Source organism: Malaclemys terrapin, chromosome 19, assembly GCF_027887155.1.
Source record: "Malaclemys terrapin pileata isolate rMalTer1 chromosome 19, rMalTer1.hap1, whole genome shotgun sequence".
Classification (NCBI taxonomy): domain Eukaryota; kingdom Metazoa; phylum Chordata; order Testudines; family Emydidae; genus Malaclemys; species Malaclemys terrapin.
Window position 1 is genome coordinate 8,515,127 of NC_071523.1, and position 12,873 is coordinate 8,527,999.

At 53.0% G+C, this 12,873-nt stretch overlaps 1 protein-coding gene across 1 annotated transcript in view; it reads left to right on the plus strand.

The window, feature by feature from the left end:
• Window positions 1-12,873, plus strand: part of VWA5B1 (von Willebrand factor A domain containing 5B1) — a 70,357-nt gene that overhangs the window by 6,494 nt on the left and 50,990 nt on the right. Inside the window, exons 2-7 of the mRNA XM_054009328.1 lie at window positions 7,858-8,043; window positions 8,805-8,966; window positions 9,257-9,476; window positions 10,320-10,462; window positions 10,908-11,039; window positions 11,520-11,644. Of these exons, the coding sequence (XP_053865303.1) occupies window positions 7,905-8,043; window positions 8,805-8,966; window positions 9,257-9,476; window positions 10,320-10,462; window positions 10,908-11,039; window positions 11,520-11,644 (921 nt within the window). The 5' untranslated portion in view covers window positions 7,858-7,904. The remainder of the gene's footprint in view (window positions 1-7,857; window positions 8,044-8,804; window positions 8,967-9,256; window positions 9,477-10,319; window positions 10,463-10,907; window positions 11,040-11,519; window positions 11,645-12,873) is intronic.

The window sequence follows — 12,873 nt, forward strand, 5'->3', positions numbered from 1 at the left end:
CAGTGACTGGCAAAGGCCCTCGCTGCTGTGCAAAGTGGGCGTAAAATGCTACTTTCAAGCTTGTTAGTGTGTAATAAAATTTATTCTTGAAAACAAGGCTCTGTACTTTGCACGTCTGTGTTGCCCTTCTCGCATATCAATCCATCAAGTCACATGCCCATAAAACTCCCCCACCTGAGGAACATCCATCCACCATAAAACCATCCAGAGCGTCACCCCGCCACATGAAAAGCACAATAACTCACATCTCCATAGAACTCCCTCACCATTATGTATACAGAGGATCAGACCAACAACAATACAGGAAAAGGCACCTCAGCAACATCTGGGGGTCCTGTGGCACCTTTAAGACTAACAGAAGTATTGGGAGCATAAGCTTTCGTGGGTAAGAACCTCACTTCTTCAGATGCAGGAAGTGAGGTTCTTACCCATGAAAGCTTATGCTCCCAATACTTCTGTTAGTCTTAAAGGTGCCACAGGACCCTCTGTTGCTTTTTACAGATTCAGACTAACACGGCTACCCCTCTGATACTCAGCAACATCTTTGCATCCAGAAGTTTGACTGACAACCACAAGTGAATCTTCACTTCACTGCCCCACTGGCAGTTCCTCACCATCACTTTGAAAGCAGATTCATGGAACATGCCTGATGTATGGAGCATGCTGGCCAGCTGTGTATAGGGAATGCCAGCCAGCTGCTGGAGCACTGAATCTTCATTGAGTTTTCCCCTTTACTTTCTGTTATGCAAAATGTAGCAGGTAGATATGATGAACCCTGTGTTAGTCAATGGACAGTCATTGCCGATCAGACATCCCTACTTTACTTTTGGTTACAGCTGTGCCAATAACTGATCTTTCAGTTATTTCACTGGCTGAACTGAAAAATTGAAGTAGAAGAACGAAAGCAAGTTTTTGGCCAATAAAAAAAAAATGTTTTGGGTCAAATGCAATATTTTTTATGGTTTTTGATCTTTTTAAACAACAACAAAAAAGTTACATAAACATTGAAGTCAATTTCAAGACAAATAGATGTGGCAAATTGAAAATTTTTGCTTAGAAAATGTCAAAAGATTTTTTGTTTGTTTGTTTTGACTGAAACAATTTGTGAATTTGTATCAAATTCACAGAATTTTGCAGTTGACCCAAATCTGCATTTTTTGGAACCCCCTCCCAAAGCCAAATTTGAATGAAACGTTTTCCCCCAGCACTACACTCAGTCTTTGCTGCGCGCGTAAGTGAATCTGTATCTCCCGGCGGATGTGTAATTAGGGGAGCCCGGTAAAAGGGGGCGTGCAAGGACACAGCCAGCTCCATGGTTTTGGGTGGAATAGGGCTGCCTTTTGTTCTCTTGGGGAAGGTCGGCTATCACGCCAGCTCAGTGTCTGGAGCATAGACGAGGCCAGAAGGTACCAATCATAGGGCTCAGACAGCAAAGTGCAGAGCACGGAAGGAGAGAGCACAGTGGGAATCATGGTAGGCAGAGTTCCTAGCTAGCGGAGAGCAGAGTGGAGAGGGCAGTTTCTCATCCACTGCTCCTAACCAAGTCACTACAAAAATCCCTTGCAGTGCTGTCTGACTGAGGACTCAGAGAAGGGTAGAACCATCCTTCCCATCATTTTCCTCCATCATTCTCGCTCTCATTTAGTCCTCCTATTCACTCCTCTCCCGTGCATACACTTGATGGCATCAATGTCAAAGGAGACACAATCTGCAGCACGCAGTCGTTCCATTCAGATGCGATCAGCTGCACAGTGTCTTGCAGAGCCGCTTTTGACATCGTCTCTTTGCTGTACTAAGGGCCTTGGAAGGTGAAGCAGCGGAAAGAGTCGTCGGCGCGATTCCTTGGTTACGTTGCAGCGTTTGTGCCGCTAGAGCCCTAAGGCAGGTCTGAGTCGGTGCCCCTCACAGACGAGAGCAGCTTGAGGCAGATAATAACCAGTCCTATCCTAGGCTGGTTACGGAGGCAGCGTGGATCGGGCATTAGACTGCGAGGGCTTGTCTTCACGTATAGCACTACTTTAGTGAAGATGCTACTATGCCGATAGGAGAGCTTCTCCTGTTGGCATAGTTAATCTACCTCCCCGAGAGGCGGTAGGTCGGTATAACTACATAGCTCAGGGGTGTGGATTTCTCATCGTTATACCCATGTAGACTTGGCCTGAGTCAAGAGACCCGTGTTCTAAAACTGGTTCTGCTGTGTGCCCTTGGGTGAGGCACTTTCCCTCTCTATGGTCTGTTCAGACAGTGAACTCTTTGGGGCAGGGACGGTCTCTCGCCATGAGTTTGTGCAGCACCTAGCGCACGGGGGATTTCTAACAACAAGGCTGCAATGGACAGGCGGGGAATTGGTCAAACACAGAGGTGGTGGGGCCGTGGCTTGTGTTCATGTTAGGCAACACGGAGATCTGCTGCCCTGTGCTTCTCTATTTTCCAAGATCCTAAATGCTTCATCCGGGTTGGGAGGAGAGGGGCCACAGACTGAACCTATTCAAAACGCATTAACAGCCCCTTCCCTTGAACACATAACGGAGGGTTTGAATGTGTTTGTAGGTGGATTTGGTGCCTCTTTCCAAGGAGAGCTTTCAAAACCTGGCAATGTGCAGCCCTAGCACGCTAGTGCCTTCCTGCAGGCCATGGATAGAAACAGCCATGTATACAGCAGGGGATGGAGGAATCTCAGGGTTCTAAGAGGCTTGGTTTGAATAACTGCCCGTAGCTAGTCCCAGTGTCTCTGGAGCTCCAGCTCCACGGTTCTTCCAATAGATGCCGACTCTCTTCTCAACCTTCTCATTGCCCCCAGCTCTCCCCGCACCTCTCCAGTGGGTTCCCAGCTTCCTTACAGCAACCAGATTCTCCAAGTGACAAACCAGGACAGTTGCTGCAGGGGAAAAGGGACGTACAGAGTCAGACAGGAGAGTTTTGGCTGGGGGAGGGGAACCAGTGGGCTCATTGAGGAGGTGGAAGAAATGCAGGTTGGCTCCCAGTGCCGGGTCAATCTGAATACTTCCACCTGTCGCTCCCAAATTCAGACCTGGCTGCAGCTTGAGCATCCCCCTCATAAGAGGCAGGAGTTGGGTGTCATGCCTAGAAAGGGGTTTCTTTAGTGAGGCTGTTGGACACAGACAGACCTTGTGGTTCTCTCTGGTTCCCTAGCTCCCAGGCTGGGCCTGCAGAAAGGAGGCCCGTGTTGTGGGCATGGGCCTGAGGCATCGCCTATTCCAAGCCTCTCGGGTCTGGCTAGTAAAACATGTTCATGTTTCAGTTCTGGTAACAGCCACAAAGAAGGCTCATCCCCTGGAAGAACAAAGCTCCTTGTAGCTACTGGTGTGACCTGGAAGGGAGGGGGATGGGACGAGGAAGAGAAGCCAGTAGGAGCCTAATGAAAAAGACACCGCTTGGGAACGACGGATGGGGCATGCGGGTTTGAAGCCGGCTACGGGAATGCTGTCGCTGCTGCCCACTTGACTGTGAATGAGCCCAGGAGTGTTTTGCTCTGCTGGGCCCTGTGGGGGATGAGAAATCTTTCTCTTTTGAGAGCCATTGAGTCCTTGTCAATGGCTCTGAGCGAGCGCTAGGAGCACTTAGTTAGCACTCAGCCGCCCACAGCCGCAGCGGGGAGCAGAGCCACCGCAGGCAGCATGGTGTCTGCTCTGCGGGGTTTATATCTCCACGCTAGTAGGATTCACCAGCCCTCATGGCCACCAGGAAAGGTTGGGAAAAGCGGAGACACAGCCTGGAAATCTTTTCATGCCTAGGTACAGAAGAGGCTTCCCTTTCATCATCTCTCAGCAATGGGTGCACAGGAAGAGCAGCGGGGGGGGATGTAGGTGGAGCTAGGAGGACCCCCCACTTCTCAGCCCCTTCTCTTCAGGAGGAAAGCCTGTGCTGAAGGCAGTGGCCTTGAATGCAGGAGCTCAGCTTAGCCACTGACTCCACGTGTGAGAGTCACGTGCTCTCTCAGGGTGCGTCTAAACTGTGACTAGACGTCCACGGCTGGCCCAAGCCAGCTGACTCGGGCTCGAGGGTCCCAGAGCTCACGCTGCAGCCTGAGCCCAAACATCTACACCCACATTAAACAGCCCCACGAGCTCAAGTCACATGGCATGGGCCAGCCCCGGTGTCTAACTGCAGGGTAGACATCCCCTCAGTTCCCCAGCTGTAAAGCCAGGAGGAGGAGGATCTCTTGTGGAGGGGGGGGGGGGGGGTCAGTCACCAGCCAGTCCATCCCCTCATGGCCAGCATGACGCAGCAGCCTCTGCTACAGTAGCACCTCCTGTCAGAAACTCCGGTGGCCATTTGCCCCGTCTCAGCACTCACCCTCCAGACAGATCACTTACAGTCCCCACCCCTACAGAGTCCAATAACCAGACAGTCTAATGACCTTATGCCAGGTCTTCAGCCCCACCCTGGGCCCAGCAGCCCATGACCCCTTGCAACAGGAGAGCTTTCACACCCCTTTTCCTGCTGGCAGGGAGGAGAACACAGACCTGCCCTCGCCTATGGGCTCCAGCCCAGGGACCCTGGTCTGCTGCCTCCGACTCATTGCTGCTTTCCTGGGCCCCTTCCTACCTTCATTTGCCTCTGGCCCATTTCCCAGAGCGGCTCCTTCCAGCGCTAGCCACTTCCTACCCACTTCACAGCTGATACAGAGTCCTCTTTAGACTCCCTGGCCACTGCTTTGTGCGTGGTCTGCAGCTCTTTCCCCAGCTGTTGATGGTCTGCCAATTAGCCACAGCTGAGAAGGTCTCTTAACCCTTTATTACGGGTTGCAGGGTGGGGTTTATAGATCCCATCACACCTCCCTTTCTCCCAGGCTTGTCTATATGGATTGTAAGCACCAAGCCCAATGGGGCCCTGAGGCTGCATGCAGCTCCTAAGTACTGTCATACTACACATAATAATAATTATGGCCACCAGCCCTCTCCCCAGATGGGATTGTTATTGTTTGCATCACCATGGTGCCTAGGAACCCACGTCCTGACTCAGGGCCCCATTGCACTAGGCGTTGTGCAAACACAGAACAAAAGAGACAGTCCAGGCCCCAAAGAGCTGACAACCTACATGTGCCCTTGAAAACCCATCTACATTCTTCCCCAGCAGTAGAATCACAGCTGTCCTGCTTCTCTGAGATAGCTGGGGACAGTGTTCATTGCAGACCCTCATGCACCTCCACTCTGGCCAGAGCACTTTGATTCTTGCTCTCAGGGACTGTGAATCAGCAAACCATGGCACTAGAAGTTGTGATGGCTGCAGCTAATATAAATGATCTCATCCTCCTCTAAGCCACTGCACTTGTCATTGTCTCGTGTCCTCTGTCTGGCCCTTTGGAAGGATGTGAGACAAGGCCGCTACGGAGCAAATGTCCCCATTAGCTCTAACACAGCCTGTGCTGCCTCCTAGCACCTCACCGCCCAGGGCCCCTATGTGCTGGCTGGGGTTAAGCAGGCACAGAAGACACTGTTGGGCGATGCTACAGCTGCTCCTTCCTCAGGGGGAGCTCCTTCCCAGCTTCCACCTGGTCAGAAGAGGAGGCCAGGCGCTTGATTCTGACCCCACTTAGCCTGGTGTAAATCAGGAGTAGCTCCGCTGAAGCCAATGAAGCTGCACTTGTATAAGTGAGGGGGGAATCAGGTCTCAGGACTGGAGACTGAACCCCCCTCTCCAATGTGGCACAGCAGAGAAATCCCATCCGCCAGGCCTGGCTTACTCCTCTGTCTGCCTTTCTAACCTGTCTCCTTCCTTCTATTTTCCTTTTTCACTCAGTTCTTTCTTCCATTTTCCTCCCTTAGGACAGGTGATTCAGCCTACTTCCTCCCCGACCTGGCAGATCTCACTTCCCCAATGTCCTGACTGGCCTTTGCTATCTGGAGACGGTGTGTCTGGGTAATAATAATAATTAATGGAGATATCCCATCTCCTAGAATTGGAAGGGACCTTGAAAGATCATCAAGTCCAGCCCCCTGCCTTCACTAGCAGGACCAAGTACTGATTTTGCCCCAGATCCTTGGCCCCCTCAAGGATTGAGCTCACAACCCTGGGTTTAGCAGGCCAATGCTCAAACCACTGAGCTATCCCTCCCCCAGTAGCTAGGGTAGCTCGATTATCCTCAGTATCCCAGCACAACTATTCTGACTTCCCCCCCCCTGCCAGCTTTATAGCATCTATCAGATTAGTTTAGAGGATCCTTGCACACAGCAGGCTCCTGGGTTTCTTAGGAAATGTCCTCACTGAAGTCCTGGTATGTGATTGCAGCCCATGTAGACACACCCAAGCCAGCTGTAATCTGACTAGCTGGGGTACTGGTCACTGTGAAGTCACTCAAAGGCACGGGTGATCTCCTGGTCCTAATGACTTCTTGTATTTGCCTTTTGGGACATTTGCTTCTAAAGGTGCATTTAATAACACAGAGTTGGCCAGGAAATGCGAGGTAAATCGATGTCTTTCCCTGCGGCTGGCTCCCCCTTGCTCACAGAGAGCGTTGTGTAAATCATCCAGAGCCAGCCAAGGAGCAGTGCGGCTGTAGCTATCCCTGGGAATTCCTGCCCGAGAGCGAGTGTGGGGAGTTCTGGACGGAAAGGTACCCGCAAGATCCTTCTCTGAATTCCTCTGCCAGTCAGGCTGACAGACATGTTGGGAGAAGATTAGCTAAAGCGGAGGTTAGGCTGACAGCGAGACCTGTTGCAAGGAAAATTTAATTAACAGAAGCATTAGAGGCAACAACTTTAAGTATGAACAGCTCTGCTAAGGAGGCAATGAACTGAGTCATACTTTGCAGGCGTGATGTGGAGACGGGGGGAGTGTGGAAGAGGAGTCATTGCATTTGCCTTGAAATGCAGGGGGGGGGAAGTGAATTAATATAGCCAGCGTTGTGGTGTTGTCTGGTAATGGGCAAAGAAATCATAGGCCGAAAAGAATATCTGTCTATCTCCATACGTTTCTTTCTTTCATGAGAACTTGCATGGTTGTAGTTTGTTATCACGGAGAAACTTTACACTTTGAAAGAAAACAAAAGCCAGAGGGGTGTGTGTGTGAGAAAGTTACCCAGTTCTGCACAATATAAAGCTATAAGCGGAAGCACGGCAGCTGGAAGGAAGTTTGATCCTGCCCCTGAAATATCAGCATGCCCTTGGTACAGTCCATGCAGATTTAACTTTAAGATAGTCCCAGGTATTGGAGCGAATGGGGATTCATGGTGTCTTTCCCATCACGGGGGGAATGGTTTACTCATCTCCATGCCATGGGCTGACTTGGTTGTTCACTGTCACCGGTGAGGAAGCGAATTCCTCTTTATCAAGCGGGAACAAAGTTGTTCTGTAGCACCCAAGCGTACAGGCGAAGAACCATGGCCATTGTCTCCCCCCACCAGATCCACGAGATGCACGCCACCGTGGGCACAGCAAGGAGCTGAGAGAGCAGTGCCAAATCCAGGACCATCAGTTATCCCTACAAGCCCTCCTCTCCCATTAGAAAAGACAACGTTACAGGTGCAGCTTGGGGCAGAAGAGTCCCGGGAGGGGCGGGGGGGGGGACGGGCATGTCACTAGCACCCATCCCACTTGGCGCTGCTGTGGCCCATCCTCATCGTGCAAAGGGAAGAGAGGGAAGCTCGGCAGAACGAGATTAGGACCCAGCGGTGTTTGTTGCCTGGATTCCTGTCTTCAGCCCCGAGGCCTCTTCAGTTCCACCTTTTGCGATGAATTCTGTCCAGGCCCCTGGAGGCAGGTCCTGCTGGGGCAGGTGTAGGCTGTCATCAGCTCTGCTACCTGTCCCCAAGGCTGTCTGAGGCGCCGGGAGTGTTTTGGGCTCTAGCAGTCAGGGCTCTGTCAGGTGTCTCACGTCCTCCCCCCCTCTCTCCAGTCTGCGCAGGTCCTGACACCCAAGCTCCCCCAGAGGCCATAAGCAGGATGCCAGGGCTCATTAACCGGACAAGCAGCTCCCCCCTCCCACTCACAGCCTCCGAGGTCACCTCTTGCGTCAGCGGCTATGCCTTTGGGATGACCGCCTCCCTGACCTACGGCAACCCGGAGGCCCATCCCTTTGAAGGTAAGGTTCCGTTCCCTGGTGCACAGGCAGCTTGGATGGTGCTCAGGGGTCAGTATGGGTGACCGGTCACTGCTGGTGTTAATGTCAACCTCTGAGTCCAGCTCGGCAGCCTCCCCGTTACGGACAGGGTACAATGCTTGCTACTGGTGCAATCGTAGGGCCAGATTCTCTCCTGAACTGAGAGCTGCTTGGCATAATGGAGGGTATTGGGGAGTCAGTTACAGGCACCTGATTCTCAAGACATGGCAGCTCCAGCCCTGGTCCCAGTCCTAGCATCAGTTAGAGCAGCCTAAAGGCTTTTCTAACTTACAACTGCTGGCTACGGTCCCTAAGGGACCATATGCCTGCTGAACATTTGTGAAGAAGAGCTGCATTCCAGCCTGCCCCTTCTCCAGCCCACATCCCTGCCCTCCCCGGCATGTGCCAAAGTGGGTGAGGCATGCTTGGAGTAGGAGCTAGCAGAGCTCTCCTCTGCTATCAGATGACAGCTTAGCAGAGGACCTGTGGCCAAATTTTGGCCTCTTTGAACAGCAAAGGTGCTGGAGCTGGGAGAGAATTGGGCCCCTAGTGTTTTTTTCTTACAGTTCCAGGCTTCTTGCCTCTCGCAGTGTTTGCTCCTGCCGCTGGTGGTGCCAGAGGAAGGAACCTTTAACAGGGTATGTCTCCTCTTGGCCACCACACCAGAGCACAGGACCGTTGGTGGGGAGTGGTTGGAAACCTCACCCCTAGGGTGACTGTTCTAAGAGCCTTCCCTGTGGCAGGTCTCTTTGTCTACCCACTGGATGAGTACACCACCGTGGTTGGGTTCGAAGCGGTTGTTTCCAGGCGGGCCGTGACCGTGCAGATCAAAGACAAAGCCAAAATAGACGACTGTTACTTGAACTGCGGGAGCCTCCCCAATGTAAGAGCTCAGGATGGCAGCGGTAAGGAGACCCTTGTGATTTGAATGGTCCAGGGGAGGAGTGGGCAGGAGAAGTGGAATCCCAGAGGGGCTGTCAGTTATGCAGGCTCGTGACGTGGTGTCAGGAGCACGCGTATTGAACAGAAGTGGCGTGGTCACTTTGGGGACAGGAAAAGCCATTGCATGCACTTACCACCGGCAGCAGGGGCTGGTGCAGGAGGAGGGAGACCTGGACAGTGATGTGGCCTCAGAGAGGAGCATCCTCTCTGGCGTTTACCCAGAACGTCTCTCCCCCGTGACCTCTCTGTGCAGGAAGGATCGTGCTGGATGAAGATTTGGAGCGAATCGCTTTTGTGGCTAACCTGGGTGTGATCCCTGCGCTGGAAAGCGTGTCCGTCTTCATCAGCACCTCCTCGGAGCTGCAGACTCTCCCGAGTGGTGCCGTGAGGGTCCTTCTCCCAGCCGTGTGCGTCCCCAAGGTGCCCCAGTGCGGCGTGGAAAGCACCAGCCTCTCTGGACATCAGCTCCGAGCGTAAGGGGGAGCCAGAGTCTCCGAGTGGGTTTGATTTTGAGGAGTGGCCCAGATGCTGTGGTGCTGAGGGAATGTAGGGTGACCAGACAGCAAGTGTGAAAAATTGGGACGGGGTGGGAGGTAATAGGAGCCTATATAAGAAAAAGACCCAAAAATCAGGACTGTCCCTAGAAAATTGGGACATCTGGTCACCCTCAGAGGGATACAGAAATGGCCCCATTCCTCCAGCAGCCTTCTCTGGAGTAGCCCCAGCCCCTCCTATCTATACCTCCAGGGGGCTGAATGGCCGTAGGGTTGGGCTTGAATTGCTGAAAGCCACGTGCCATTGGAACGTTTCTATGAAAGCCCATTTCCCCTAGCTCAGTGGCCCCCACCATTTCTTATCAGCAGCCTCCCTTGCAACAGACTGGTTGATTGGCAACACCCGCAGCTCCCCCCTTCTGTCCTCAGCTCCCCTCTTGTGCCCCAGCTGCCACTCTGCAGCCATCTCCCTGTCCATCTCTCCTTTCCCAGCTCCCATCTTCATCTTCTGATCTGCCCTGCGCTCTGGCTTTGTGCCCTGCCAGTGCCTCCTGCCCCAGCCTCCTGCTCACCCAACGTGCTGCTGGGGATGAGTCCAAGGGGCTGAGATGCATGTGTTCCTAGGGCTGAACTGGAGAGGAGAGACGCTCGGGCTGCTGTCTAGACCCACAGCCCTGCAGAAACAAGCTGCATTAGGAGCTGCCGTGGGAGGCAGGGCAGCTGCCAGTTGCTTCACCCCCAGCCGTGGGGCTGTGTTTGCAGCGCAGGGCGCGGGGCAGGCCCCGGGTTTGCAGCTGTGACTTGGTGCCGTCTCCTCAGCAGAGATCGACATTCCTGCGCAGCTGGGAGCCCGGATCCGGCTAACAAGTTCTGTCTGGCCCAGCTGCTGGAGAGCGAGGCCACCAACCCCACCGAGTACGAGTTCAGCTTCCACCTGGAGATCCGGGGGCCCTGTGTCCTCGCAGGTGAGAGCGCCAGGGCTGCCCCTTGAAGCCTCGTCCGCTTGACAACCCCCTCTAAACATTGACAACAGCCCCACAGACGGAGTCGGTTTCAGCACGGTAACCCTGCCATGGCACCAGCTGTTTGCCTGCGAGCTGCAGCGCTGATGAGCGGGTGAGACCATCTCCCTCCCGGCACTGATTGCTGTTTCTTCCTGGGGCTGCACTTCTGCAAATGACGCTTCAGCACCTTGCCCTGTACATTGGGCACTGGGTGCAGGCAGGAGACCAGGCACAGTAGCACACACAGATCCTTACTCAACCCTCCTGGTTCCGTTACGCCATGCCCCCCCCGCCCATTTCCCCAGGCCAACTCTCTCTGCTTTCCCCCTCTGAGCCCCAGCTCCCCCCTGAATTCCAGCTTCTCCACCCACCTCATCCCCGCGTCGCATCCCTCTTTCCTGCGCAGGAGTCGAAAGCCCGACACACGAGATCCGAGCGGACGCCGACCCCTCTGCCCGCTCCGCCAAGAGCATCGTGATCACGCTGGCCAACAAACACACTTTCGACAGACCGGTGGAAATATTAATCCACCCGAGTGGTAAGTGGCCTGTGTTTTCTGTCCGCCGTTTGCCCCCTTTCTGGGGGTCCCTCCCATTCTGTTGTCTGGGCAGCAGGTCCCATTAGCTCCGTCTTTGCACGTTGGAGGTAAATGCCCCTTTCATGTGGTAAACGTTGAGCCATCTATGTGAACTAAACCTCTGAACCTACTGGGACGTGCCCATTGCTGGCCCATAGTCCCCAGGTGCCACTCCTGGGGGTGGTGTTCTGTCCCATCTAGTGGCACTGAGACCACTCAGTGGGAGGTATTAATGAGTTTGCTCTACAGCCTTCGCTAAGTGCTATATGGCTTGAGGCTCATGCACTAAGCTGCAGAGGCCCCAGGTTCGATTCCGCCCGCCGACACGTGGGGTCTGTCGGTGTTACACCAGCTCGAATGCTGCAGCATCCCAATTCTGTCCCTCGGAGTCTCTCGCAAACAGTCTAAGGCTGTTCTCTGCTTGTCCCTCTGACCTTCCAGAGCCTCATATGCCTCATATCTTGATGGAAGAGGGTGACATGACCCCGACAGTATATGAGCAGCACCTGAAGGGGAGAAATGATTTCATTAAAGGGACCAAGAAGGACCCCAGCGCTGAGAAAAAGGTGAGAAGGAAAAGGAGTTAGCCAGTAGCTGTGGTTTTATCCAGGACTGGAGAGGACCTTGCCATGTGGGGTTAGAAGAGGCAGCAGCAGCTTGGGATTCCTTTAGGAATGGACCACAGGGCTCTGGTTACATGTTCATCCCAACACAGATCACATGGGAACAGTAATCCCTGCAGTCCAGCAGGGCCGCCCGGGGGTGGGGGGGCAGTGGGGCAATTTGCCCCAGGCCCCGCAGGGGCCCCCATGAGAATATAGTATTTTATAGTATTGAAACTTTTTTGTATGGAAGGGGCCCCCGAAATTGCTTTGCCCCAGGCCCCCTGAATCCTCTGAGCGGCCCTGCAGTCCAGTAACCTGCCTCCGAGGGTGCAGAGTTAGCCCAGGGGGCCTGAGTGCCTGGGTTAGTTTAGCCCGGGTATGAGCATCCCCACAGCAAAGCCCTGCCCAAGGACTGTGTCCTCACTGTTTCTGCACTCACCATGAGTGTCTGGGGGCAGAGCCCACGGAGTCTTGTGCTGAGATGCTCTAAGATCTCTTCCCAGACAGTTGTGTCAATTGCGGGAAACTTTGCCCTTCGTGAGGGGAACTGTGGGCAGGCACCGGAGGACTCTCAGTACTCAAGTAATTTAGCTTGTGTCACTGTACAGTGTGTGGCTTCCAGCCAGAGTTAAAGCAGAATTCACGCTCTAACCCCCTCCCCCTCAACCCCCCAAGCCAGATCAGCTAGCCAGGGGTTAAAGCACCTCCTAACTTGGGCAGAAGGTTTTTATGTGTGGACTGTAGAGAGTTTTGGCCTAGGATAAAACCCAGGTAAGTGCTTGGTTTAACTCTGTTGTGAAGATATGCCCTAACAGGGGCTTAAGGCTGATGAAGGCAGAAAAATTCTGTAGCACTCCTGATTAACTGAGCATGGGGTGAAACTCAGTCATAGAATTAGTGTTTATAACCATTAGTATAGTAGTATAGTATATTATAAATATTGAGTGTTATATTATTATAGTATTAATTCCATTACTTATAACCATTACCATAACAATTTAGTTATAATGACAAACACCTTAGATTGCTAAATAAATATTCACTGTACCTGCACAGGTGGTCAGTTCCAGTGCAGAAGGGGTAACAGATGCACAAATGGCGACCTGGGGTCATGTCCCTTGAATGCAATTACTTGATTTGCATCCACCGTTGTGGCACATTGACATGCAATGTAACTGTGCAGAGGTGTC